The sequence below is a fragment of the Diabrotica undecimpunctata genome, chromosome 6, assembly GCF_040954645.1.
Source record: "Diabrotica undecimpunctata isolate CICGRU chromosome 6, icDiaUnde3, whole genome shotgun sequence".
In the NCBI taxonomy this organism is placed as follows: domain Eukaryota; kingdom Metazoa; phylum Arthropoda; class Insecta; order Coleoptera; family Chrysomelidae; genus Diabrotica; species Diabrotica undecimpunctata.
In genome coordinates this window covers 156,118,599-156,145,464 of record NC_092808.1, presented here as the reverse complement: position 1 = coordinate 156,145,464, position 26,866 = coordinate 156,118,599, and the positions used below count along the sequence as shown (strand labels likewise).

At 33.7% G+C, this 26,866-nt stretch overlaps 1 protein-coding gene and 1 long non-coding RNA gene across 2 annotated transcripts in view; one reads left to right on the top strand and one right to left on the bottom strand.

Moving 5' to 3' along the window:
* LOC140444186 (A disintegrin and metalloproteinase with thrombospondin motifs 12-like) overlaps positions 1 to 26,866 on the bottom strand; it is a 141,553-nt gene that overhangs the window by 43,266 nt on the left and 71,421 nt on the right. Inside the window, exons 8-12 of the mRNA XM_072535912.1 lie at positions 13,800 to 14,040; positions 11,983 to 12,192; positions 10,623 to 10,728; positions 9,639 to 9,763; positions 3,303 to 3,423 (exon numbers count right to left, since the gene is read on the bottom strand). Coding sequence (XP_072392013.1) covers positions 3,303 to 3,423; positions 9,639 to 9,763; positions 10,623 to 10,728; positions 11,983 to 12,192; positions 13,800 to 14,040 — 803 coding nt within the window. The remainder of the gene's footprint in view (positions 1 to 3,302; positions 3,424 to 9,638; positions 9,764 to 10,622; positions 10,729 to 11,982; positions 12,193 to 13,799; positions 14,041 to 26,866) is intronic.
* LOC140444188 (uncharacterized) lies at positions 518 to 26,864 on the top strand. Its single transcript, XR_011951314.1, has 3 exons — positions 518 to 641; positions 2,033 to 2,155; positions 26,769 to 26,864. It is a non-coding gene; the product is annotated as an uncharacterized lncRNA (long non-coding RNA).

Here is a 26,866-nt window from a genome sequence, read left to right as displayed (position 1 = left end):
CATTAAATTAGCTATTTCAATATTTACATGACTGTAATTAACTTAATTCAAAAATATAAGAATAAAAGTAACTTGATTGAATACATTGATCCATTAAAATACTTGTTGGAGGTGTCACAAATTACCAATATTTGTGAGTAAATGAACAAATAATAACCTTAAAGTTAGACAAAAATCTATTTCTGATAATATTTTTATTTAAGTTTTGAATAAACAGTAATTGCCCAAAATGAAAAAACGATAAATTATTGAGTAATTAAAAACTTAATTTAAGAATTTTGATCAATAAAATCGTAGTCAGGTGTATTATCCTGACTATTTTACTAGACTATTTTTATCTGATAAAACGTCATAGCAACGCCACGTTTACTACTGACAATACTCCTTCCTGCCAGTGATTTCTCAGCGACAAAATTGTGACAGATTCATCACGAAGGTGTCTGGTAATTCTATTGTTGTCAGTTTGACAAACGTCACTAGGGCGTAATCAATTTTGGACAGATGTAATGAATCCAGACGAAAAATCAAGATTTGGATGACAGTTAGCTGAAGAAATCAAAATATTGGTTTCATAAAATGTCCCATTGAACACTCAGATGTCCAGCAGCTGTATTTGAACCTAATTTTCGAAGTTCCTACAGGTGAGAAATTTTAGTATAAATTCTGTTTTAAAATATAGTTGTTTTTGTCCCTGTTACATTGTCAGGTATAAAATTATTCCGGTTAAAGCTAGGAAACGAGGACATTTAAAGTAATTAATATAATACGTGTTATGTGTTATTTCGACCAATTTAAAAGAGTTGTTTTTGACGTTGAAAACGATTTGTTTTAATTCGAGTCCCTTAATATTCCGGTTGAAAAAGAGGTCCTTAGAAAAAATATTGCAAGTCAGGTATTCAATTTTTCTAAAACGTAATAAAGCTATATTTCAAGTTTCATGTTTGTTTTAAGTTTGTAGGCACAACTGGTTCCGGAAACGTAAGGGGAATTTATTTGGCGTTGAATTTGTAAAATGTAACAGAGATAGGAGTCAAGCAAGAGATTCAAGGTTAATTTTTACGATTGTAAGTCGTAACGAATTTGTGTGAGTTCCTTGGCGTGTACGGGGTGAAAGAAGCGTGGGGGAGGTGATTTGCGTCTAGTTTTGGAACATCCGCGAGGCAAAGTTGAGGTTGGGAAAAGCATTGAATTTGAAAGGACGTGTGATATTTTTAATCACCAAGCCAGTAATTTTGTGTAATGGTTTAAGTTTCAAGACATCTAAAGGATTTGTGCAGATACCAGAATATGGAAAATATTTAAACCAGTATATAGGATGTGCCCACTATGTGCGGTTGATTTGCTTCCAACCTCATTTTGTCGTCTCTGATCATCATTGCAGTCTATGGAGACAGTTTTCTTTTTCTTTTGTTCCTGTTCGGAAGTATTCCACCCAGTTTCTATCACAGAGATGTTAGCAAGATTTTTAGAAGTTTAAGTGCAAAATTGTATGTGAATCCAAGGTAACATTTTGTGTTAATAGTGAAATAGACCTTTTTTTTATAATAATAATTGCTTTTATTTAAATTTAATAATCTGTAATAATTAAAATTATATATGTTAGGGCGTGGTTATAACTGTCATAATTTCATTCTGTCTTAAAATGTTGTGTTGACATACGACAGTTAGCTTTAATTTGTTTGTTTGTTTTTAAAAATTTTAATTTGATTAAATAGAAAAGATGTTTTATAGAAAAGGTTAAATTTTACAGTATTTTCATATACAAGGATATCCTTAATTTCAATAATCTATTTTGGCCACATTAATAAATAACCTGGAACCATTTTGAAAGATGTTGTAGCAATCTCCTTTGTAAACAGATAGACACGTTAGATTTTTTTTACTCTGTATTTTGCAACTATTTATATAGTATATTTTTTGTGCCATCTGTATTTTTGATGACTGTTTGTTTGAGACAAAAATAAATGTTTGTTTCTCTGATTATTTAATTTAGAAAGATCTCCTAACCTCTTTTTGTGTGTTTATTTTTTAGGAAAGAAGAGCTTACTTTCCTTCGGCAAACTAGGATCCTTCGAAGCGGCGCCCTTATCAGAAAATTGTTAGAAGTCCCTTTTTTGTCTGTCATATGTTGTTCGTTTTGTTCCAGGAGATTTATGTAAGTATCCCTTTGTTTTCATTTTTGCAGTTACCCCAATCTGACCCCTTTGATTCAACTTATCCACGACCCAGCTCTCCAACTAACCCCTGAGTGCCCGTTCGCACAAGTAACGATTGTTTTGCTTGCCCTATCTTTGCCCGCATAGTTTCAGTCCACAATTTTCTACCCCCATGATCTTACCGTGAGGTAGGCAAAATATATTTCGTTACAAGATATACTACCAAAAAGGCAATGGCGAAAACTATAAAGAGTCGCCTGTAAAGTTAATCTGGAATACTACAGCAAAAATGGTACAATAAAAATATTTTACGGAGTACGGCATAAAAATCAATCCGTTCTTCAAATTAATCAATCAAAATCAATCAAACTGTACTTGGTCCCTTATTGTCATTTTAAAATAAGTAATGTTTAAATAATACAATAAACATTTAGATAAATTTGAAAAATAATTCGACTACAGCTTTTAGAAAGAATATAAGAGAGTAAAACAACCGAAGGCATGATAAAAAGGCTCTCTAAATGTTTGGGAGTTCAAGAACAAAATTTTGAACACTCGTTATGTTGTTGTGTGTGTATCTGTTGTGTAATGTATGTGTGTGAAATTAAACAAAAAAGTTTGCTTTATTTTTAAGTTTCTCGTTAAAAACAACCAAAATATGTTAATTTTTTTAGTATTCCCTTCAAGATGTTACGAATTAGGTTAGGTAACGGATAGGTCGTGATCGATCTGGATACCTTTCAGCCAACAAAGCACATTTTCTAATATATGAAAAGTAAATTAACGTAACTTTCATTGTTTAGTTTTAAACGAGACATTTCTATCACTGAGAAAAACTGCCAGTAACCAGAAATAACGACAGCAATGACAATTTTACGAAAATTTAGCGGTAAATGACCAAACAATATTGTGACCAAAATTGTCATTTTAGTATGTACGTCTGCATCTTCCGAATAAGAATAAAAATTAACTAAATAATGAACTAAGAAGTATAGTTATAATTTCAAAGTGGTCCCAACGCAACGTTACGTTAATAAAAAATGTAATACCACCTGCATCAAGTAGTCTATACCCTATTTCTGTTAAGAACGCCCATGAGAAGAATCGATTAAATAAATTCTTGCATATTTGATGGCAAATACTTACCACGAGCGCCGGTGTCTTTGTAGATCTCGTCTATAATTTTGCACTGCGTTCCGTCGCCATTACAAATACCGCACACATCTTCGACCGCATCTGAATCCAGTTGATAATCACACCCAACCTTCTGAAATGAAAAAATAATTACAGTCGATATAACAGTGCCATAAATAATACACCGAACAATGCGGCGATGCTATAATGGGAAAATAATGTACGCTTGGATGATATTCCGACAAACACGCATAGAATTGTATTTACACATTTTTTGCATTAATAAGCGGTGGGTAATATCTTATTCAAGAAACGACACGACAGGTTCTTATAGTTGTGATTAAATTAAATGTTTAGTTTATATATTCGTATTCAAACAACAGTAAATTTTTATATTCCTATGGAACATTTTCCTTTCGTAATATTGGCACTAAACTACGAGCCCCTTCCAATATCAGTTGGCCCACCAATGGAATTTCCAGTTTAAGTACCATAAACAAATTATATTTGTCCGATGACTATCGGACAATTGCATTAATGAACCACACATTGAAAACCTTCCTTAAAATTATACATAACAGAATCCACATGAAATTAGAACAAGAAATAAGTGATTCACAGATGGGTTTTAGAAAGGGTCTAGGAACTAGAGAAGCATTATTCGGAGTCAATGTTCTGACACAACGATGTCTGGATATGAATCAGGACATATATGCTTGCTTCATAGACTTTAAAAAAGCTTTTGACAGAGTTTAACATGAAAAGCTTTTAAGTATTCTTAAGACCAAAAACATAGATAGTAGAGATCTACAAATTATATCGAATCTGTATCAAAATCAGAAAGCAAGAATAAGGGTCGAAGGAGAACTGACAGAGGAAGTAAGTATACTTAGAAGAGTTCGACAAGGGTGCATACTTTCACCACTCTTATTCAACGTCTACAGTGAAGTGATATCTCAAGAAGCTATGACGATACGGTCATATTTGCAAGTAACATGGAAGATCTACAGTACATAATACAACATGTATACAATGCATGTGAAAGGTACGGACTGCAAATGAATCTCAAGAAAACGAAATCAATGATATTCTCAAAAAAACCACAAAATGTAGATAACCTGATCATCAATAATACAACGATCGAAAGAGTAACAACATATAAATATTTAGGAACGTGGCTAACCGGAGATAGAGATCAAACAAAAGAAATCAGATCTAGAATAGAAATGGCAAGAAACGCGTTCATAAAATTGAAAAACTTACTTTGCAACCGTAACCTTAATCTAGAGATCCGCACAAGAATTCTACGTTGTTACGTTTTTTCTATTTTACTATATATCATGGAAGCGTGGACAATAAAACAGTCTGAAATCAAAAAATTAAACTCCTTTGAGATGTGGTGCTACAGGAGAATCCACAGAATATCGTGGACTGAAAAAGTAACTAATATAGAGGTGTTACAAAGAATGAAGAAAGAATGTGAAGTCATAAAAACTGTTAAAATTAGAAAGATTCAATATCTGGGTCATATAATGAGGGACGAGAAGTACGTATTACTTAGATAAATTATGCAAGGGAAGATACAAGGGAAGAGAAACCCAGGACGACGCAAAATATCCTGGCTAAGAAATTTGAGAGAGTGGTTCGGTTGCAGCTCATTAGAATTATTCAGAAGCGCGGCCAATAAAATTAAGATAGCGATGATGATTTCCAACCTCCGGTAGAAGAAGGAACCTGAAGAAAAAGTGTAAGAAATATAGTCAAAGGGGTTCCGAAAAAACACTTAAAAATGGAAAGTTATTAGTAATCAATAGCATGAATTTAACAATAATAAACGACGGAGCTAAAACTCGTTGTTTCGACGCAGCTACTGGAAATTTTTCAGCTATTGACTTGTCTATTTCTGACCCATCGACGTTACTAAATCACACATGGCAATCCGTAGACGATTTATATGGAAGCGATCATTATCCAATAATAGTAACAAAAATTTCCAACCCCACAACAAAAACCAATCCTTTGCAAAAGTGGAAAATTAAGCAAGCCAACTGGAACATTTTTAAAACAAAAATTACTGAAGAAATATCGAATATCCCTATAATTGAAGAAGACATAAACTTAACTTTAAAATTGTTTAATAACTTAATCACTGAAGCCGCCACAAGTGCAATAGGAAAAACAAAGTATATACCAAAAAACAAAGTTGTTCCCTGGTGGAACGAAGAGTGTAAATTGACAATAAAACAAAGTAAAAAAGCTTTAAATACTTTCAAAAGACATAAAACCAATGCGAACTTAATAGAGCTAAAGAAAAAAAGGGCATATGCAAAATTAATTACTACCAGATCTAAAAAAGAGTCTTGGAAAAAATACGTTCAAAGTATTAACAGGAATATAAACATGTCATCAGCATGGAAAAAAGTTAAGAAGATATCTGGCGTCAATACACAAAATGGAATAAAATATCTAGAATGAAATGGAAACCTAATTAATGAAAACAAAAAAATTGTAGAAGAATTAGCTGAAACATACAGACAAGAATCTACAAATGAAAATTACAGCAATACTTTTTTACGATTTCGGGAAGAAGAAGAAGCAAATCCAATAGAAATCCTCAACCAAAATGTACGAGTTGTGATGTGCCGTTAACAGTGAAACACGTATTAACAGAGTGTCCCAAATATAGTGCTAAAAGACTAACTAATAAAATTCCATCAGTTATAAGAGATATTTTTAGTGAGTGTACCAGTGAAAATATTGTAATTAAGAGACTGTAACATATTGAACCACATATAAGTATGTTATTTATTTGTTATTTGTAATCATTATTGTTTACATTAAATTAATCCGCTATTGACCAATACGGTTGATGCGGCTGCCTTTAAATAAAAAAAATATAGTCAGAAGATACAAAACTACAGTTTCGGTCGTCACAAAACTTAGAAATGTACGAAAAAGTAAAATAACCGGAGTAGATCGAAGGACATTAAGACGCATTATAGTGAAAAATCTACGAAGAAATTATATGAAGTTAAGCGTTTTGTGGAGTGACGTTCTTGGAAGACACATTTCTAGATCAACATGTCACCGAGAGGCCTACAAATTAGGATTTGGTACTTACAAAGTAAGTGTTATAGTTGAAAAAATGAGTACGAATTGTTTTTAATAAATTTCTTTTTATTTTAGGCTAAGGAAAAGCCACTTTTAACATTACAACAAAAGAAAAATAGACTTAGATGGTCAAAAGTGCATAAAGATTGGACTCGGTCACAAGGGGATTCAATACAATGAAGTGATGAGTCCAGATTTGAAGTGTGTGTTGGAGACAGTAGTAGTCGCGTCATTCGCAGAAAAACTGAAGCTTTACATTGAGACTTTTTAAGGAGAAAAGTCAAATTTCCTGTATCTGTCATGATCTGGGACAGCATGTCGTTTAAAGGTGTGGGAAAGTAACATTTTATCGATGGGATTGTAAATACAGGCAAATATTATAATATTTTAAAAGAATCTCTTTTATCGGTTATGAAACACCATTTAACATCAGCGGAAGATTTTGTCTTCCAACAGGACGGCGCAGGTTGTCATACCTCAAAAAAGAGTTTAAAATGGATTGAAAACCATGGCATATCACTTCTGGAATGGGTTTCTAAGAGTCCCGACTTGTCCCCGATAGAAACATTGTCGCGCGAAATGAAAAGAGTTTTGAGAAAATATCCTGCAAGGTCCGTCAACGAACTTGGTAAAAACTATGCCCCGAAGAATTGTCGATGTCATTAAAAATAAAAGGGATGTAACTCTCACAGTGGTAAACTTTCCCATTAATTTTTTGGTAATATTACATATTCTATGCGTTTTTTTAATTTATTATTATTCTGTTTAATCAATAGTTTTCATTACTTAATAAAATATATACTCAGTTATATAAAAGAACTACGATATTACAAGTAAAACTGAACACTAAATCTTTAAAATAATAGTGAAAAGCTGCTCGTGTATGACTCATAATCCAGTAAAATAAGGCAAAAAGGGGGCAAACCTCGGAATGAAAGATAATAAGCTGAAAATTTGCATACGTCTTTACTTTGATGGTATAAAACTTACCTCAAAAGTCTCATATAATCACGTGTTCGCGACTTAAGATATTAAAGGTCAAAGGTCACGAAAATGAGTTTTCTGCAAATATCTCGTTTCCCTTACACTTTATGACATTTAAGGTGGTAAGAAAAATTGTAGAATGGAAAATTCTCTTCAATTTTTGTCTGAAGTACTTTTATGTACCTTCAACCCTTCTTAAGATACAGCGCAAAGAGTGGGGGACCGCTTACCTGTGTATACGGTAACGCGAAGTCAGCTAGTAGGATTCAATAAATAATAAGTTATATAGTTAATTATTCACTTAAAATACTATTATTATCATTAAATTTTTATTATTTATTATTTAATAAACTATATTTATAGATATTAATTATAAAATATATATTTTTTATATAATTATTGTTTTATTTTTAATAAACATACAATATTAAATAAAATACTTTTCGTCCATATTACTACGAATATTATATCTCGAAATACAAATCTCTTGTACGGCGGTTGCTGTTTCTGCGAAGCTGTAGCAGATGCTCCTTTGTTATATATGACCTAACCGGTTTTTTTTAATATGACTTTCTACACACCGTGGCGAATGAGTTTGGGCCTTCTATGTATATAAGCACAATAGCGGCGGAGGGATATTTCACTTGATAATGGGAATGGTAGGGTAGAGCTATTTCTCTGCGTTAGTATTTCTTTACCGAAAAAAATTTATTTTATCGTTCAGTTGAAAACGACATCTTAGAATCGACAGACGTATAATTTTGAGTGAATATTTTTAATTGCAATGGCTGATTTGTGTTTTATTTGTAACAAGTTAATATCAGAAGGTGTCTCTGTGAGTGTTGTGAGTGGCTTACAAACATTAAAAACTGCAAGTATTGAAAGAAATGACGGTCATATAAATTATTTAAATACTTTGACTTCTGTGATGGTGCATGTTGAGTATCGAAAAAAGTATATATAAGTAAACATTCAATTGCTGCATCGAAGCGACGTGCAGAAGAGGATGAAACTTCAACTGCAGCAAGTCCACCTCGTAAGAAACGAGAAGAAGTACTTGATTTTAAAACATCAGAGGAAGAAGAAGAAGAAGAAGAAGACGATGAAGAAGAAAATTAATACAAAAATATTAACCATACATAATAAAAGAATATATATTATATTTGTAGCTTTACTAAATCGATTATTGGATTAATCAATAAATATATAATTTAAAAAAATAATAAATATGATTTTTTCAGTATTTAATTAAATATAAAAATGATTATTGTTGAATTCTGCACTTGATGTTAATTTATCGTATATACAGCTGTTAAAAATATCATTAAAGTTCATTTGAAATATTTCATTTAATATTGTATGTTTGTTAAAAATAAAATAAATATTATATAAAAAATATATATTTTATAATTAATATCTATAAATATAGTTTATTAAATAATAAATAATAAAAATTTAATGATAATAATAGTATTTTAAGTGAATAATTAACTATATAACTTATTATTTATTGAATCCTACTGGCTGACTTCGCGTTACCGTATACACAGGTAAGCGGTCCCCCACTCTTTGCTCTCTATCTTAAGAAGGGTTAAAGGTACATAAAAGTACTTCAGACAAAAATTAAAGAGAATTTTCCATTCTACAATTTTTCTTACCACCTTAAATGTCATAAAGTGTAAGGGAAACGAGATATTTGCAGAAAACTCATTTTCGTGACCTTTTACCTTAAATATCTTAAGTCGCGGACACGTGATTATATGAGACTTTTGAGGTAAGTTTTATACCATCAAAATAAAGACGTATGCAAATTTTCAGCTTATTATCTTTCATTCCGGGGTTGCATCCTTATTTTACCGGACTATCAAAGACGTGGGAAATAAATAAAATAATAGAAAACAATAAATGCAATAAAAATGATGTTTTTGTAGCAGGAGCTGCAGATTAACACTAATGGACAAAGACCAAAATGAACAAATTAGAGAACTAGACACTAAATGAGAAATTATAAAAATGAAAATACTCTGATTTGGAAATATGCGAGGGATGAACGAAAAAAGAATACAGCTGAGAATCTGGAAATGGAAACCAAACGGTAGGGAAAAAAAAGACGTTCTAGATTTCAGTGAAACGGACAAATACAAAAAATAATTAAAAAAGAGACCTTACTAAAAAAGAAGATATATGTCAACCTGTTAAAATAAAGACTATTATCTGCAGACTGTTATCTAGTTAAAAATGAATGAAACTTACCTTACAAATGCCACTTATACACATATTCTTTGTGCCGGCCTTACACGGCGTTCCGTCCCTTACTCTTGGCTCCAGTTTTGCAAACTTTCGCAATTCATTTAAGCAATACAGCACACAAGGCTCCTCTTGGGATAAAAATTTCAAACAAATTAATGAAAGAAAAATTAAAATCAAATAAAAATAATAGAATAATAAAAAAAATTAACAAAAATAATTCGAAAAAATGGTCGAACATTCCGCTAAAATGTTTTTGAACAATATAAAGGAGTTGAAATAATATAGAGAATTTGCAAAGGATTAAAAAACACAACCAGTTTTAACAGGCAATTTAACATGAACAAGAAACTGATGTATGTAAGGGAAAGGCGTGCAGATCAAAATGACCAGCGCGAGTTAAAAAGGTTGTCAATATAATTAAGAATCGGATAAGGATTTACAAGAATTTTGCTGAGAATGTCACTTTTGAAACCCTAAATATAAGATGATACAAATTTTATTGAACATTGATTTCGCGCACGTGACTGACATTCAAAATCGACGGTCTCTTCAAGCGTTGTTTCTAAGAGAACGATTAATTCTACACAAAAAGTAGTAACGAACATTTTTGTTTAAAATTATCTTAACTACAGTTTTTATTTAAAACATTTTTTTCTACGACATCCAGATTCTTAATAAATCGATTTTTTCCGTTTCCTCCTGTGGGTTTTTAGAGAGAAGCTGGTAAGTAGAAGTGGCAGACTTTTTTGCATCTTTTTTGGGGTCCCAAAATTCACATTCCCAGTAAAATTTGGCTTGTTTGTCTCGTTTCTAAAGATCAAATCTCTGACGAGCGGACTACAACAGAAAACACATAAGCAGAAATAACGATTTCGATGAAAAGATCAACTAACAATTATTTAAACAAATTGTTTGAGAAGAATAGTTTATCCTGTTAAAAATACACAATCACTGAAATATGCTTTTTATTAAATGTCGAGTATTTACCTTTTTTAAGATATGGTTTCCAAGTATGTAGTTCACCTTTAAAAGGAATTTTATTTCTTTCTGTACATTGGACCTCTCTAAATGAGGGTTGGTTAACTGGACAAGGCTAAAATTTGATTAAAAAATGACTATTAATGTCTATGGAGTGTAAATAATAAACAAAATATTACAATATTTAATAGACTGATGCTGTAGCATTGTATTAACAACGCCTTTTGACCAAATATCTTAGCAATATTATTCAATCTCGGAGGCTAAACTTATTAATACTGCAATAATATGAGTACGGTTTACCCATTGTACATTACATTTTATTCTATTCTCGTCACTCCTTGTTCGATCTTCCAGTGTGTTAACTGTATAATTCTGTAATAATGTCATTATTGGTCTTGTACTGGCCTTACAGATTTTTCATATCATCTTACACTTACTCTTCCAGTTACACCACAGTATTATTAAGGCAGCCTGCTAATCTATTTGCTCTTTGTATTGACCTCCTACTTCTTTTTTAACGTCTATGATGACTCTACTAGAGATATGCAATTGTATCTTTAATGCAGTGGTTTCTTCTTGCCTTCTGCATCCTTAGGCCGTTGACCATTTACTTGTATAATTTGCCTTTGGTACCAATTTCTTAGAGCTAGGACATAAGAGTGCTCTTCTAATTACCAACTCATCCGTCCGAAGCCGTTGGTCAGTAAGTGTGAGATTGCTTATACCGGCAATTCTGGGTGGAATTTTCGCCATATCTGTCTACCCTCACTTAGTTTAGCCTGCAGACCAATGCAGTTACCCGGGATGTGGCAAGTGGAGCCATAAGTGAGAGTTAGTTGTCTTATGAGGACCAGTTATTAAGAACCATCTCCTGTCTATAACGATCGATGTGGTTGTTCCGATAAAAGGTGCTACCGCGATAACACAACTCTACACCCCAGTCTGCGTAACGGAGAATTTAAATTTTAATTTAATGTTAATAATAAATTAAGATACAGGAATAAAATACTAGTGAATGTTCTAGTGGGGTCTCATAGGTTACCATGATTAGAATTTTTCAAATAATTCTTAAAACTGCTTACAAATTTTTGACACCACGAAATCCTCTCAAAATTCTTTAGTAGAATATATCTCCTACGTTAATAAATATGAGCAACGAACCTTTAAAGCGGCAGGTGTTATAAATGCAGTTATATACGACATAATAGATATATTTATTTTCCTTGCATTACCAAACAATATATCGAAACAAAAGGAAAGAATTATTTAATTAAAGTAAAAATGATACCGTTTTAATCATTTAGAATGATTATTTTACTAGCATTGATAAAAATCTACCTTAAATCTCAAATTAAGCAAAGCGTACCTCTTTATTACATATCTTATATTTCTTTCTTTCGCCCAAGCAGTATCTTCCACCGTACTGGGGAATTGGGTTGTCACAGTCTCTTTGTGCTATGGAAACGCCACCTCCACAAGTTCTTGAGCAGGATGACCAGGAACCCCAAGGTCCCCAACCGCCGTTTACTGCATCTGGTCGTTCTCCTATCTCGATACACTTTTTGTGAAAACACCACTTGAATCAAAAAAGAAAATTAACCAGATCTATTTTAGTTTTCATATTTTGTATAAGTATTTAATCAAAACAGAAGAAAAGAGTACGTAGCTTTCATTTACTAAAACATAAGCGTAACATTTCTTAAGTTACGCAGCCATGAGGTTCTTCTCGTATTCAGGCTTGTCTTGCTCTAAATCTTCTTTTGTATAATTGATTGACATAAACGAGTAATCAAAAATTAACATTGAAAACAGCAGGCAAATATAATATTTGACTCAAAATTTGACACAAAATGACTCTTTGATTTATATTCTGACATTTTTCAAGAATCCCTAATAGACTAAGCCTGTGTCAATAAAATGTTATGTCATAATTTGCAAGACATCAAATATCTGCTGAACTATGTCAACGAAGTAAGAGGAAAAATGTGTTTGAAGATAAATGTGGATAAGACCAACATACTGATGCAAAAAGTTATGCCACAGGACAAATAGACCCCAGTAAGGAAATAAGATACAAAACTGAGTTGACTACTTTAACCTTCACTAAAATGTAATAACTCTTCTGAAATAATAACCATAATTTAAAACTAAGACAAAAGATTATATAGTAAAAATGGACTTGACTCTGAAAAGGCCACTTCAAATCGGCTAGAGGCTCTAGAGATCTGGATTTACAAAAAAATGTTACAGATACAATGGGTAGAAAATGATTAAAGAAATCTTAAAAGCGCTTATCTTTTTTAATAAACAGAACAAATGTCACTAAAATAGAATAAATTGTTGTCTCTCTCTTGTCGTTTCCTCATTGCTGAGGATCGTGATTTCCTACAATGCTGTCGATTCTCTCCATCTCTTGCGATTTTGGGCTGCTCTCATGGACTCGGAAAACGTCTCTCCAGTGGCTTTCTGTACTTGATCTGACCATCGGATAGGTGAGCGTCCTCTGCCTCTACGTCCTTCTACGTTTCCGCACACAATTAGTCTTTCTAAGTTGTCATTGTCTCTTCTCGCAATGTGGCGAAAAAACTTTAAAACATTTGCAAGACACTGAGAGGAGAGTCTGGTCTGAATGTTTAGCTCTTCGAGAATCGACTGATTGGATCTGTGCTCCGTCCACGAGACGCGTAGCATTCGTCTCCAACACCACATTTCGAATGCATCAATCCTTTTCCTATCCTCTGATTTTATTGTCCATGTTTCGGCACCGTAACTGAAGATTGAAAAAATGAGTGTCCGTACCAGTCTCATTTTGAGTTTTTTGGATAAAGAGCGGTCCTTCCATATTTTTGACAGTCGACTCATCGCGTTCTTGGCCATCCCTATTCTTCTGCGAATTTCCGTATGGGAGGAGGCTGCATTGCTTAAGGAAGATCCTAGATACGTGAACTCGTCTACTTTCTCGAATTGATTTAGGACGCCTGTTGTTTGGAGGATATTCGCGTGGTCCACAATCATGATTTTTGTTTTCTGATTATTAATCTTGAGCCCACACTTGTTGAGCCCAAATTGTTGTACATGAAAGAATATTGACAGGTAGAGAATCAAGGGGATAAAATGGAGACGTACAACAAAAAAAAATGTCAGAAAACCACCGCAGATTAATCAATAAAATACGATATTTACTTTATTGTTACCACACTTCGTGCCATCTGCTGGTGGCTCACCTCTAGACGAACAGGACCCAGGTTCGGTTTTGCAGTATAACGTTGCACAAAATTCCTCCTCTTCCAGTATGCAAGTCGTGGATCCCGGAAACATAATATCGCATTGAGCGTCCGAGTCATAAATGGTTCCAGGAAGGGCATTTCTCATCGAATAGATAGATACTTCTGGTTCGTCGTTGAGACAATCGCCCAGGTTGTTCCTTGAAATAAAAAATAATGAATATTAGTTTTAAAGTATAATAAAGAATATTGAACATGAGTACCAAGAATAACAGCGAAGAAATATATGATAATATCAGCAGAAAAAACCAAATTTATGACAACATCTAAATATCCACTACGAATACCCACTACGATGTAAAATCTAAATTGATGATAAAATAATAAAGCAGGAAGAAAGGCTTAGATATCTGGGAATAGATATAACTAGTTACGGAGATGTTGAAGAGGAAATAAGACAACAAAGCTTAAAAGCAAGTAAAGCGGCGGTATCTCGTAATAACACAATCTGGAAGAACAAACACCTAAGACAAGACACAAAAACAAGAATCTTTACAGCAGCAATTAGACATATATTAAAATACACGACGGAGACAAAACCTGACACATCTAAAACAAGACGACTACTAGAAACAACAGAGATGAAAATACTCCGAAGAATATCAGGGAAAAGTCTGTTGGATAGAGAGAGAGAGAGAGACGAAGACATAAGAAGAGCATGCAATATAGAAGGCATAAATGGATGGATGACAAAACGGAAACAGGAACAGAACGAACACATTAGTAAGAAACACATAAAGAAAATATGATGCGATAATTTAAACAATTTAGGAGGAGAACAAGAAGAAGATCATAAATTCACTAGAAGTTTAATCAAATAGGTGTTCGATCACAAACTAACCTTAACACAAACCTTTATTTGTAATCTTACATTAATCCTAACTTCCTTAGATTATTTGCTAAATTCTGTTACAATAATTTCGTGGTTTAAATTAATTTTCTGTAAGTATCTATGTCTATATATCTAATTAGCCTTCTCCCATTCATCTTTGGACATAAGCCTCCCCAATCCTTTTTCATTCTTCGTTGTCTGTCGCTATAGTCATCCACCTAGAGCCCACGTGTTTCTTGATATCATCTGCCCATCTCATTTGGGGCCTTCCTCTGCTTCGTTTATATTTCCAGGTTCCCCAACTTATAACAATTTTGTTCCATCGGTCTTCTTTTTGTCTTATATTGTGTCCGGCAAATCTCCATTTCAATTTTGCAACTTCTTGTCTAACATCCCTCACTTTTGTTTTCTCTCTTATCCACTCGTTTCTCTTTTTATGCATTAGTCTTATGTGCCACATTTGTCTTTACATTGCTCTTTGGATTTTTACGATTTTGTCTATGTTTGCTTTTGTACATGTCCACGTTTGGGAACCATAAGTGAGAACAGGTAGTACGCATTGATTGTATGAAGTATCTATGTACAAAAGTTATAAAGTACAAAGCAATGGCTTAAATGGTTAAACTCTTGTTACAGTTCGTAGTCTAACAGTATATTTACCTTAAATAAGTGCTCAAGTCAGTTTGACGTAACGTCGAGTGTACTTATTTTTGAGATACCAAAAATTTTTTTCATCAATGTCCTTTCTCCTTGTAAATATTTCTGGTACTTGATCTTCTCAGCTATTTTCTTTGTGTTGGTTTGTGTACAGCAACTTGTAGAAGTGTTCAACTATTTTAGGGATTTCCTCTCAGTTGGTTGTAAGATGACCATTTCTATTTTTAATCTTTATTATCTGCCCGTACCCTTAGTCAGTTTCTTAATACTTTCATACTTCTATTGTTCTCAATGTTATGTTCGATTTGTTCTTGGCTGTATTTTCGAGTGTCTTGTCTAACAGCTTTGGATATTTCTTTATTTAATTTTTGTAGTTCGTCGACTTTAGTTTCCATCTCACTTCTCATTTTTCTTCTTTTCTGTGTTAGTTGCTTCGTATTTTTGCATTAGTTGTCTAAATACTGAACAAATCAATAATTATAAATTTTAAATAGTGTTTCAACAATAATTATGTAAGGAAAGACTACAGGTACGTATATTCTGACTCTCCGCACCCCAAAGATGAGATCCTGAGATAGCAGAAGAATGGCTAATGGGGTAAAATATCTACCCCAGATTTAGTCGATCCCATATTTCAACATAGTGGCCAGTGGCGGATCCAAGGGGGAGTCACGGGGGTCATGACCACCCCCGCCACCAAAACAAAATTAAATATCAATCAAATATTCCTAAAAAAAATAATTTAAAACCCATCAACCCTAAAAGCAGGAAGTCAAAAGTTGAAATGATTTAAACTCATTTATTCTAGGGGTAAGTGTAGAATTATACGAAAGCCTTTTTAAATTGCTCTTTAAAAACATCAACAATTCTAAATAGAGTAATATCTCGACTAAGACTTCCACGAATTCAGAGTTATGCGATTTTCAAATTTTGTCAATTCGTTATTTGAGTGCCAGAGAATTGTTCGATTATCGATGAGATAGAATTACCGCCCACACATTATGGCTCATTCAATGTACATGACATGACTTTTCGCACGAAATCAGCACATTTTATTTTGTATTAGGTATTTCTTATCTTCAGTTTTGTCTACGAATTGGTTGTTTGTAATTTGAATATGTATTATAATTGTTGAAACTGTGTGCTACATTTTATAATGTATCTATAACAAATTTTAAAGTGAATATTGTTGTTGCATTAGCTCTGTCTGATACGTTAGTGAGTAAAAATAAAGGAACTGGGGGCTGCTGTCCAAGGTATTTGTGAAACTGTGAAACAGTAGTTTGTGTTAGTGATGTTTTAGGTACAACTGTATCACTTAGTCATCTTCTTCAGTCACCAAAATTAGATTTTAAGTATGCTACTGAGGCCATAGAGGACACTAAATGCATTTTTCAAAATAAAAGATCAAATGTTGAATCTGTTTTTAGCAAACTTTACTATGAAGTAAACAAATAGCTGAACAACTAGACATTGAATTGAAGATGCCTCGTATAGTTTCTTGCCAAACCTGTCGTCAAAACCAATCTGCTAACTCCTGCGAAGAATATTTCCGAAGATCTATTTATTTATCCCTTTAAGACAATATCTTAACTGATTAAAAAGAACTTTCACGACTTTCACCGAAAGTTATGAATCTATTTATTCTTCGAGTTGTTTTACCTAAAACTGATAACACACCAGGAGATAAAGTTGCATTAAAAAAATTGTTGACACCTTCCAGGATATTATTGGACCAGCTACTTACTGCATATTCCACAGTAGAACAAGAGTTTTCACTGTGGATTCAAAAGTGGAAAAGAGTCGTGCAAAATAATGGAAAACTTCTTGATTGTATTTTAGAAGTATTAGAAATATCAGAATATATCTGCAAATATCAGAATATTTCTGCAAATATCAGAATATTTCTGCAAATATTAATTACACTGCCAGTCAGTGCAATAATAGCAGAGCGTTCTACGCGTAAGCATCTAAAGACTTGGCTTAGAAATAGAACTTCTGTGGAAAGGTTAACTGGTTTAGCACTCATCAATGTACATCCTGAAATTTCTCAGCAATTTAGTAAATCGGATAGGCGAAAAGAGAACATTTTTATAAAATTATATAATATTTACTCATCTTATTCTTATAGTATTTTTAATCACTGAACTTTTATTTACCACTCGTTGCCGGCTGTTGCTGACAATTCGTGAGAAAAATTTCAATACCTAGTAAAAAAATATTTCACTCACTTATAGCCTAATAATTATAGACATTACTATTCCTTAATTATATTATGTTTTTTTGTTGAATAAATTAATTTGTTCTTAAGGTTTCTTCTTTCTTCATTACGAAAGGGTGGCTATAACTACAGAAAATTGCTCTCTATCTTAATCTGTTCTTAGTATCGAATGTGTGTCCATGCCTGTCCAGTCTCTTACATTCTTCAGCCACGAGAATTTTTTTCTTCCTGGACCGCTTTTTCCTTCTACTTTCCCTTCCATTATGAGTCGTAGAAAGTTATATTTTTCTTCTCTGTAAATATGTCCTAGATAACTCGTTTTACTGTTGTTTACAATATTTAGGAGTTTTCTCTCAGTCCTCATTCTTCTCATCACCTCTTTATTGGTCACATTTTCCGTCCACAAAATCTTCAGCATTCTTTGAAAAACACACATGTCAAAGCCTTCTATACGCCTCATACTTGTAATTCCGAGCGTTCATGTTTCCACTCCGTATAGCAATAAGAAATAAATGAATGTTTTTACAAATTGATATCGGATATCCAACGATAAGATAGAGTTTATTAGGAATGTTAAATACCTTCATTAATGTTTACACTTACATTGATTTAAATTACTTAACGTTGGTTTATACTTACTTATCCTTGGTTTATTCTTGATTTTGTAGCCATAGGATAGGTGGGTTTAAATTAATTGTCTTTAAAATATATAATGTCGGTTTACAACGTTCTTCGACGTCTTCCGATTTCCAATCTCCATCTCATTCTATCGTTCCATAGATCGTCCTCCAGTTCTCTTTCTCTGATTTCTTTGTCAACTCCTTCTCTCCAACTTCTTCTAGGCCTTCCTGGTCTTCGCCTACCTCTTGGTTGCCATTCAAGAATTTGTCTTGGTATTCTATTCTCCGGCATTCTCCTTACGTGTCCGTACCATCTGAGTTGTGTCGTTTTGATGTCATCAACAATATTATTTGTAACCCCCATGATTTCTCGGACTCTCTCGTTTGTTATTCTGTCGCGTCTGGAGATTCCCGCCGAGCGGCGCCAGAAGTCCATTTCTGTTGCTCTAAGCATTTTCTCTGATCTGTCTTTTAGGGGCCACACTTCGCATCCATATGTTGTGATACTTTTTATTATGGTGTTGTATATTCTTCTTTTGTTGTCTTTAGAGATGTTTTTATCCCACAGTACGCTGTTTAGTAAGGCTATGCCTTTCCTTCCCTATGTAATTCGTTCCTTAATGGCTGCATCTAATTTTCCGTCTTGAGTGATTTTTACTCCTAGGTATTTGTAGTTATCACATAGTTTGATCTCTTGATTTTCCTCTACGAGAAGGTTATGTTGATCTCCTCCGATACTCATGTACTCAGTTTTTTCCATATTCACTTCCAAACCCCACTCTGTAAACTCTTCTAATAGTTTTCGCATCATGTAACTAAGGTCTTCAGAGTCCTGTGCGATGATGACCTGGTCATCCGCAAAGCACAGAGTGTAAATAGTTAAGTCTATTAGTGGTATGCCCATATTCGTACAATTTTTCTTCCATTTGTTGAGTGCTGCTTCGAGGTATATTTTGAATAATGTTGGGGATATACAGCATCCTTGTCTTAGTCCTTTAGTCACTTTGAATCCCGGTGTTATCAGATTTCCTGTTTTAATTCTTGTTGTTTGTTGGTAGTACAACGTTTTTACTGCTTCAATCAATTCTATATTTATATTTGTTTTCCCCAGTGCCTCCCATAATTTATCAAGCGGGATACTATCATATGCTTTCCTAAGGTCTACGAACGTCAGATGGACTTCTTGGCCACGAGCAACTTTCTTTTCAATTATCTGAGTAATAGAGAAGACATGGTCTATTGTAGATCGACCTGCACGAAAACCAGCCTGTTCTTCGGCTTCCATATCTTGGTATTCTTCTTCTATTCGATTTTTTATTATTTTCCCATATATTCTGCTAATACTACTAGTAACTGCAATTCCTCTATAGTTTTCAGGTTTCGATTTATCTCCCTTTTTATGGATAGTACTCATATGCGATTCTTTTCATTCCTCAGGTATTTCATGTTTATTTATGCATTCCTGGAAAAGTTGTCGTAGTCGTTGAATTAGTATTTTCTGTCCATGTTTAATGAGTTCCGGAGCTACATTTCCGGGGCCAGGTGATTTGCCATTCTTTAGATGTCTGCATACGGTTTCGACTTCTCTCTCATTTATTCTGATTGGTGATCCTATCAGCCTGACGCCTTGTAAACCATAGTTCTCTATCTGTTTGAAGGGCTCTCTTGTCTCTGTTAGTAAATCTTTAAAGTATTCTTCCCAAGTTTGCGGTGATATGGACTGGATAATATCTCTTTTTCTGTTGTTTCTTAAATTTTTTAACAGTTTCCAGCTTTCTGAACTTTGGCTTCCACCAATGTATTTATTTATCATGGTGCACTTTTTTTCCCAGGATTCATTTTTCTTTTGGCATATTTTTCTTCTGACCATCGCTTGCATTCTTTTGTATTCGATTCTGTCTTCCACATTTCTTGTGTTCAGATATTTTTGATACAATTTTCTTTTCTGTGTTATTTCCTGCGAAATATCTTGATCCCACCAATATGGTTTTTGTTGTCCGATCTTTTCATATCGCCCTAGTGCTTCTAGGGCAGCGGCGTGTATACATTCTTTGATGGTTTTGTATAACTGATTAACATTGTCTTTAAAATACCTAGTTTAAATTAACAGTCCTTGATTTTTCAGTATATATATTTTAATACCTTTCCTTTGGTTTATTAGTCTTGTACACTTGATTTTACTGTCATAGAGTATGTGGGTTTAAATTATTTTTTTTGTTTAAGTTTAAGACCCATTAATGTTGTACCCTTCTTTGCACCCGTAGGGTATTTGAGTTTTAATAACTTCTCATTGCTTTAATATATTGCTTAAAATAATTATTGAGAAAAGGTGCAAAAATCTAAATCCTATATCAAAATCACCCCCAAGACCCATGACCCCCCTGACAAAAATTTCTGGATCCGCCACTGATAGTGGCAAGGAATTTGATTTAAGATATTGATGAGGCTCCAAAGATAAAAAAAAATAATATCATCATCATTTTGGCTTTACAACCCTGTGTGGGTCCTAGCCTCCCCAAGAATTTTTCTCCAGTCGTCCCTATCCATCGCCTTCCTCCGCCAAGCACGTATTTCCATATTTCTCATGTCTTCATCGATGTTATCTAGGAATCTTGTTCTGAGTCTTCCTCTTCTTCTTTGACCAATAGGTCTATCAAGGAGCGTTTTTCTAGCTGGGTCGGTTTGCTCCATCCGCATTACATGGCCTACCCACCTCAGACGTCCTATCTTTATGTGTTTTACGATATCTGGTTCCTGGTATATCCTATAGAGTTCGAAGTTGTATCGTCTTCTCCAGACACCATTTTCTTCTACCGCTCCATAGATGCGCCTTAGTATTTTTCTTTCGAAACATCCTAACATGCTTTCATTGCTTTTTGTTAAAGTCCAGGTTTCTGAACCATACGTTAGGACTGGGCGTATTATTGTTTTGTAGAGTTTTACTTTTGTATTTCTTGATATAACTGTAGATTTAAAAAGGAGATTAAGCCCAAAATAGCATCTATTAGCCGTGCAAATTCTGCGGTTTATCTCTGCGGTAGTGTCATTTTCAGTATTGACGAGCGTTCCCAGGTATACAAATTCGTTAACTGCTTCGATGACGTCATTTTCTATAACAAGTGGCCGTAGTGTTTGTGGTTGCGTACCTATTTTCATGTATTTTGTTTTATTGGTGTTTATTATTAAACCCATTTTTGTAGCCGCTTCCTTTAATGCTACGTACGCCTCTCGTGCTGCGTTTTCCGTTCTCCCAACAATATTGATATCATCAGCATATGCTAAAATTTGCACAGATTTGTTATATATTGAACCTGTAGTTGTGATTTGTGACGTACGTATTACTTTTTCCAGAGCTAGATTGAATAGTATACAGGAGAGTGGGTCTCCCTGACGTAGCCCGTTATTTGTTTTAAAAGATTCAGAGAGTTTCCCCTGGATTCGTACTTTGCATTCAACTTCTTCAAGGGTTAGTTTGGTTAAACTTACCAACTGATTTGGTACTCCTAGGTCTATCATTGCTCTAAACAATTCTCTTCTATTTACAGAGTCGTAGGCTGCCTTGTAGTCTATAAATATGTGGGGCGTGTCTACACCGTATTCCAGTGTTTTCTCTAGAATTTGTCTTAGGGTTGAAATCTGATGAATTGTTGATTTACCACCTCTGAAACCAGCCTGGTATTGTCCTATTATTCGCTCTGCATATGGTGCCATACGATGGCATAGTATATTGAAGAATATTTTATACGCTGCATTTAGGAGCGTAATTCCTCGATGGTTAGAGCATTCAAAGATATCTCCCTTTTTGTGTATGGTGCAAAGTATTCCAATATTCCAATCATTGGGAAGGGATTCCTGTATCCATATTTCTTTTATAAGCTGCTGTAGCGCTATTATGATATCGTGGCCACCTTCTTTATATAATTCCGCTGGGAGATTATCTATTCCGGGTGATTTGTTTCTGGCTAGTTTGTTTACAGCGTCTTTAACTTCCAGGATTGTTGGTGGATCCTCCTCCCTCTCGTCTGCTCCGCTTACCTGGCAGCTTTCGTCTTCCGGGTTTTCTTCTTCCTCTATATTAAGTATCTGGTTAAAATATTCCGTCCATCGGTTTAGTACGTCTGTTCTTGTTGTTAAGAGATCGCCATTTAAACTTCTACATTGATTTGTGTTTGCCTTAAATTCTTTTCTGTTGATGTTAACTTTCTTATAGAATGTTCTGAATTATTTCTCTCTGTTGAGGTTTTCTATATATTGAAGTTCCTTTTTTAAGTGGTTTCGTTTCTTCATTCTGTGTATTTTCTTTTCTTCTCTTCTCTTTGTCTGGTAATTCTCTATACTTGTTCTAGTTCGGCGGGTAAGCATTTTTGCATAGGCTTCATTTTTTTTCTGTGTTGCGTCTTTGCATTCATCGTCAAACCAGTGATTTTTTCTGGTACAAGTTTCTGTTCCTATTTCATCTTGTGCTGCTGACTAAATATCTTCCCTTATCCTGTTCCAGAATGAGTCTATATCTCTCTGGTCTTCTTCGCCTAGACTTTGATTTCTTAACCTATTGGTAACATTTTCCCAGTACTGTTTTGCAACAGTTGCATCTCTTAGCTTCTGTACATTCTATTTCTTTCTATTTATTTCTTCGTCGTCTTCGTCGTCTTTCTTAATCGTCTTTAAAATACCTAGTTTACATTAACAGTCCTTGATTTTTCAGTATATATATTTTAATACCTTTCCTTTGGTTTAATAGTCTTGTACACTTGATTTTACTGTCATAGAGTATGTGGGTTTAAATTATTTTTTTTTGTTTAAATTTAAGACCCATTAATGTTGTACCCTTCTTTGCACACGTAGGGTATTTGAGTTTTAATAACTTCTCATTGCTTTAATATATTGCTTAAAATAATTATTGAGAAAAGGTGCAAAAATCTAAATCCTATATCAAAATCACCCCCAAGACCGATGACCCCCCTGACAAAAATTTCTGGATCCGCCACTGATAGTGGCAAGGAATTTGATTTAAGATATTGATGAGGCTCCAAAGATAAAAAGAAAAAATAATATATCTATTCATATCATTTTTAAATTTGAAAATGCGATTATTTGTGTATGATGTATCCTTTTATTTGGGTATTAGTACAGGAACACGATTTTTTGGTCAGTGTAATGTTAAGCAAAATGCCGTTACATATGACATATTGCATTGAAAGTTTAAATATTTAAATATTTTATGTCACATACGACAATTTTGTAATGCATGTACACCTCAGAAAAATAATTAATTATTTTCAAACCTTTTGTTTATTTTATTTAAATGGCGGAGAACAAAACTAAAAATTCTAAACTAATAAACTGGAAAGAAGAAAATATCATACACATTAATTTTTTATATGTGAACAGACTTGGAGAGACACACAGGTATGTTTTAAATTATCATAAAATGCATGATAATCTGATTCTATAACAGATTTTAATTGTTGAAGATGTAAGAATTTTGAATCCTCAATTGGGCGTGACGATAAATATAAGAGTTCGTGAATTACAGACGTTCTAGTACGACTTGGTCTTCGTGGCAGTTCGAGCCATTCATCAGTAAAATTGATTTTGTATTTTATCAGTCCTTGAGGAAGGAAGATATTGCAATGCACAAATATCTGTGACACAAGGATCACCTTTTTGGCTTCCAGGTCGAATTTGTGTGTACATTCCTTTGCTGTATTGTAAAAAATCGCTGTAATGCAAAGACACTACTTTGTAAGGGGATGGGTTTCGCCTGGCCGCTTTTATAACTTTAGTATAATCAGCGGGAACAGCAATATCATTTTTTCTTCCTAACTTTCTCTCAATCACACTGTGGACCGAATCCACCTCCATCTGGGTATGTCCTACCTCTAGGTACTTTTGTTCTATAATAATATTTTTCTCCATAGCTATCTCCAGCAAACCATTTGACATATTAACATTTCTGTTTTGGTACGTACAACCGTCGCTCCATAGGATTATTGTCTTCGAGTTGTGTCTTTCTATCTCTTCATTAAGAAACTTCACTAAAATGGAAACAAACACATCGCTATCTAAACCTCCATTTCCCTCGTGCCATAAATAACAAGCCACATCTTTGTTATTAAGATTAAAAAATATTTGGTTGTGAACCTTCAATTTTTGTTTATAGTACATGGCAGAGGCTTGGGTATATGGACAAAGAAGAACGGCTTGTAAGTCCATAGTGTAGACATAACTTAAGTTTTCTGCCTCTGACGAGATAGGTTTTTGTTTGTCTTGTTCTTTTTCTGAGCGTGCCTGTTCTTTCTTGGCAACATGTCCATCATAATCTGATTGACTTAAATTTCCCTTCTTAAACATCACACATGTGTTGCACTGGTCCTTACGAGGAGTGTAAATTTCAAGATTTTTTGTCTTAAAAGTTTGAAAGAAAAGTCTCCAAGAACAAGATCTTATGTTTTGACGTTCACAGTAGTTAATAAACTCACGATGCAAATGTCTGTAACTGTTCCAAGTGGGTTCCAAATAAAGTTTTCTACTGGATGCTCGACAGTAGTGCGATTCAACTTTAGGCAGGCTGTCTAAGAATGTATTAACATTTTTTGTGCATTCAGAATCCTTCGGTGGCTCTACTAAAACTGATCTAATAGCTTGCACTTTATTTAGTAAACATTTCTTTGAAACCCATTCGCTTACAGATCTTTCGCCAACACCTAAAGTGGCTAAAAACATTTTTTTGCATACATGATATTTTTTTGAAGACTCCTTATTATCTCTAGCTATTAAATAATATTTAAAACCTGTTTTCTTTCGGGACTCCTCTTCGACAGTGTTTCTTCTTCTGTGTTTGGGCTGAGAGTGCAGTACAAGACTACTTACATAAATTTGTTTACCTTCCCAAGAATTAATTTCCCAGAAATAGTGAAATATTTGATTACGCATTTCATTCGTAATTTGCGAACATTCAAATTTTTTTTGCGGCCCCTTAGATTCATTTTTGTGCCCCTCACATGATGGCTTTAGTTGGCGCCTACCTTTATAGGCTGTCTGCTGGTACGTTCCTTCACTATTTTTCTGAAATCCCATGTACGCATGTCCTTTAAGTCTGGCTTGTGAATTTTTTGCTCGTTTCCACTGTGATGGATCTCTTTGCCCTTTACTCCTGCGTTTTTTTGCTCTTGCGTCCGGTATCTGATGATCCTCTTGGTTTCCAACTAAATTTTCTGAGTCAGTATCAGTTTCTGTTGGCAGATACTCGCTGCCACTGTCACTTTCATGAAATGGATCGATATTTTCTTCTTCTATTGTCATTTCTTCCTGATAGTCAATTATTGGTATATCATTGTCTGTGTTGTGTTCCAAATAATATGATTTTGGAGCTATATCGGTTTTGGAATGCGATGTTTCTTTTGGAATTTCTGCCACTTCCAGGGGTGTTAAAACTGGATTCTCTTCCAATTCTGCATTTTCTAATAGATCTTCCACTGGCTCTGGAACCGTGCTTTCTGTTCTTTGAGGACTTGATGCATCGTCCAATTGATATGTCAAAATGTTGATATTATCGTCTTCAGGTACTTGGTGAGAGGCGTCTGCTCTTGAAGCTGAATTTAAAGCTAATTCCACCAACAGCCGTGCTCTGTTCGACATTATTGATTCTCTGAAAAGAAAAAATAAAACATGCAATATGTTGTATGTCAATACCTAACTTGAAGAGGAATAACACTAAATAGGCTAAATTTTGAATGCAATGTGTCGTATGTCGCATAGTATTATTCAACTAATTAGTGTAAAAAACGTAAATCTCATTATAAGAACCTAAATATTAAAATAATTTATTTATGGTAAAAAATTTAGGTTATACTATTTATTTTTTCAATTATTACTGTGTTTCTCAACTAAAAATTGGACTATATATAAAGTTTTAGTATTTTAAATTCAAAAAAGAACAAAGAACTTACCATATATATTATATATTTTGTATGTATGTACCTACTTAAATTCACTTTTATCACTTCTAACGGCTGTTTTTAAGTTTACAGTTGACTACCTAATGAGCAATTTAAGTGACATACGCCGTATCGAAATATCCAATTGTGCGGCGTTGCCACATACGGAGAGAATGATTCTGACATACGCCATACTGAAGTATCCATTTTAGTCAAGAAAAACTTACGACATATTTGCACGTATAAAAAATCATGGTAACTGTTAAACTTTTACCTGCGATATTTTGCAGGGGCGTAGAGGACTGCAATTTGGTTACAATGGATACATAAACGGAAAATGGCCGTATTTGTGACATACGACAAATTGCAGTATCACCGACGACATGCAATAAAGCAGACCATGTGATTATAAAATACACCCTGTATTTAGAAATTTAGTTTTTCTGTTTTATGTAATTAAAAAAATGTGATTATCTAGTTATCCCTTTTTTCTTTTTAAACTAAAATGAACTTTATTCCAATTTTCCGTAGATATTTTGCTTAACTAATTTTATAATGTAATAAATTTTCATACTAAAACATTCTTTATCCCTTTCAGAGAATACTTTGCTGTAAGATAAACTACAAAATAAATACGTTCACGTGTAAGAGCGACAAGAGTAGTCAAGCATCTTCATAACAATATAATTGAATGGA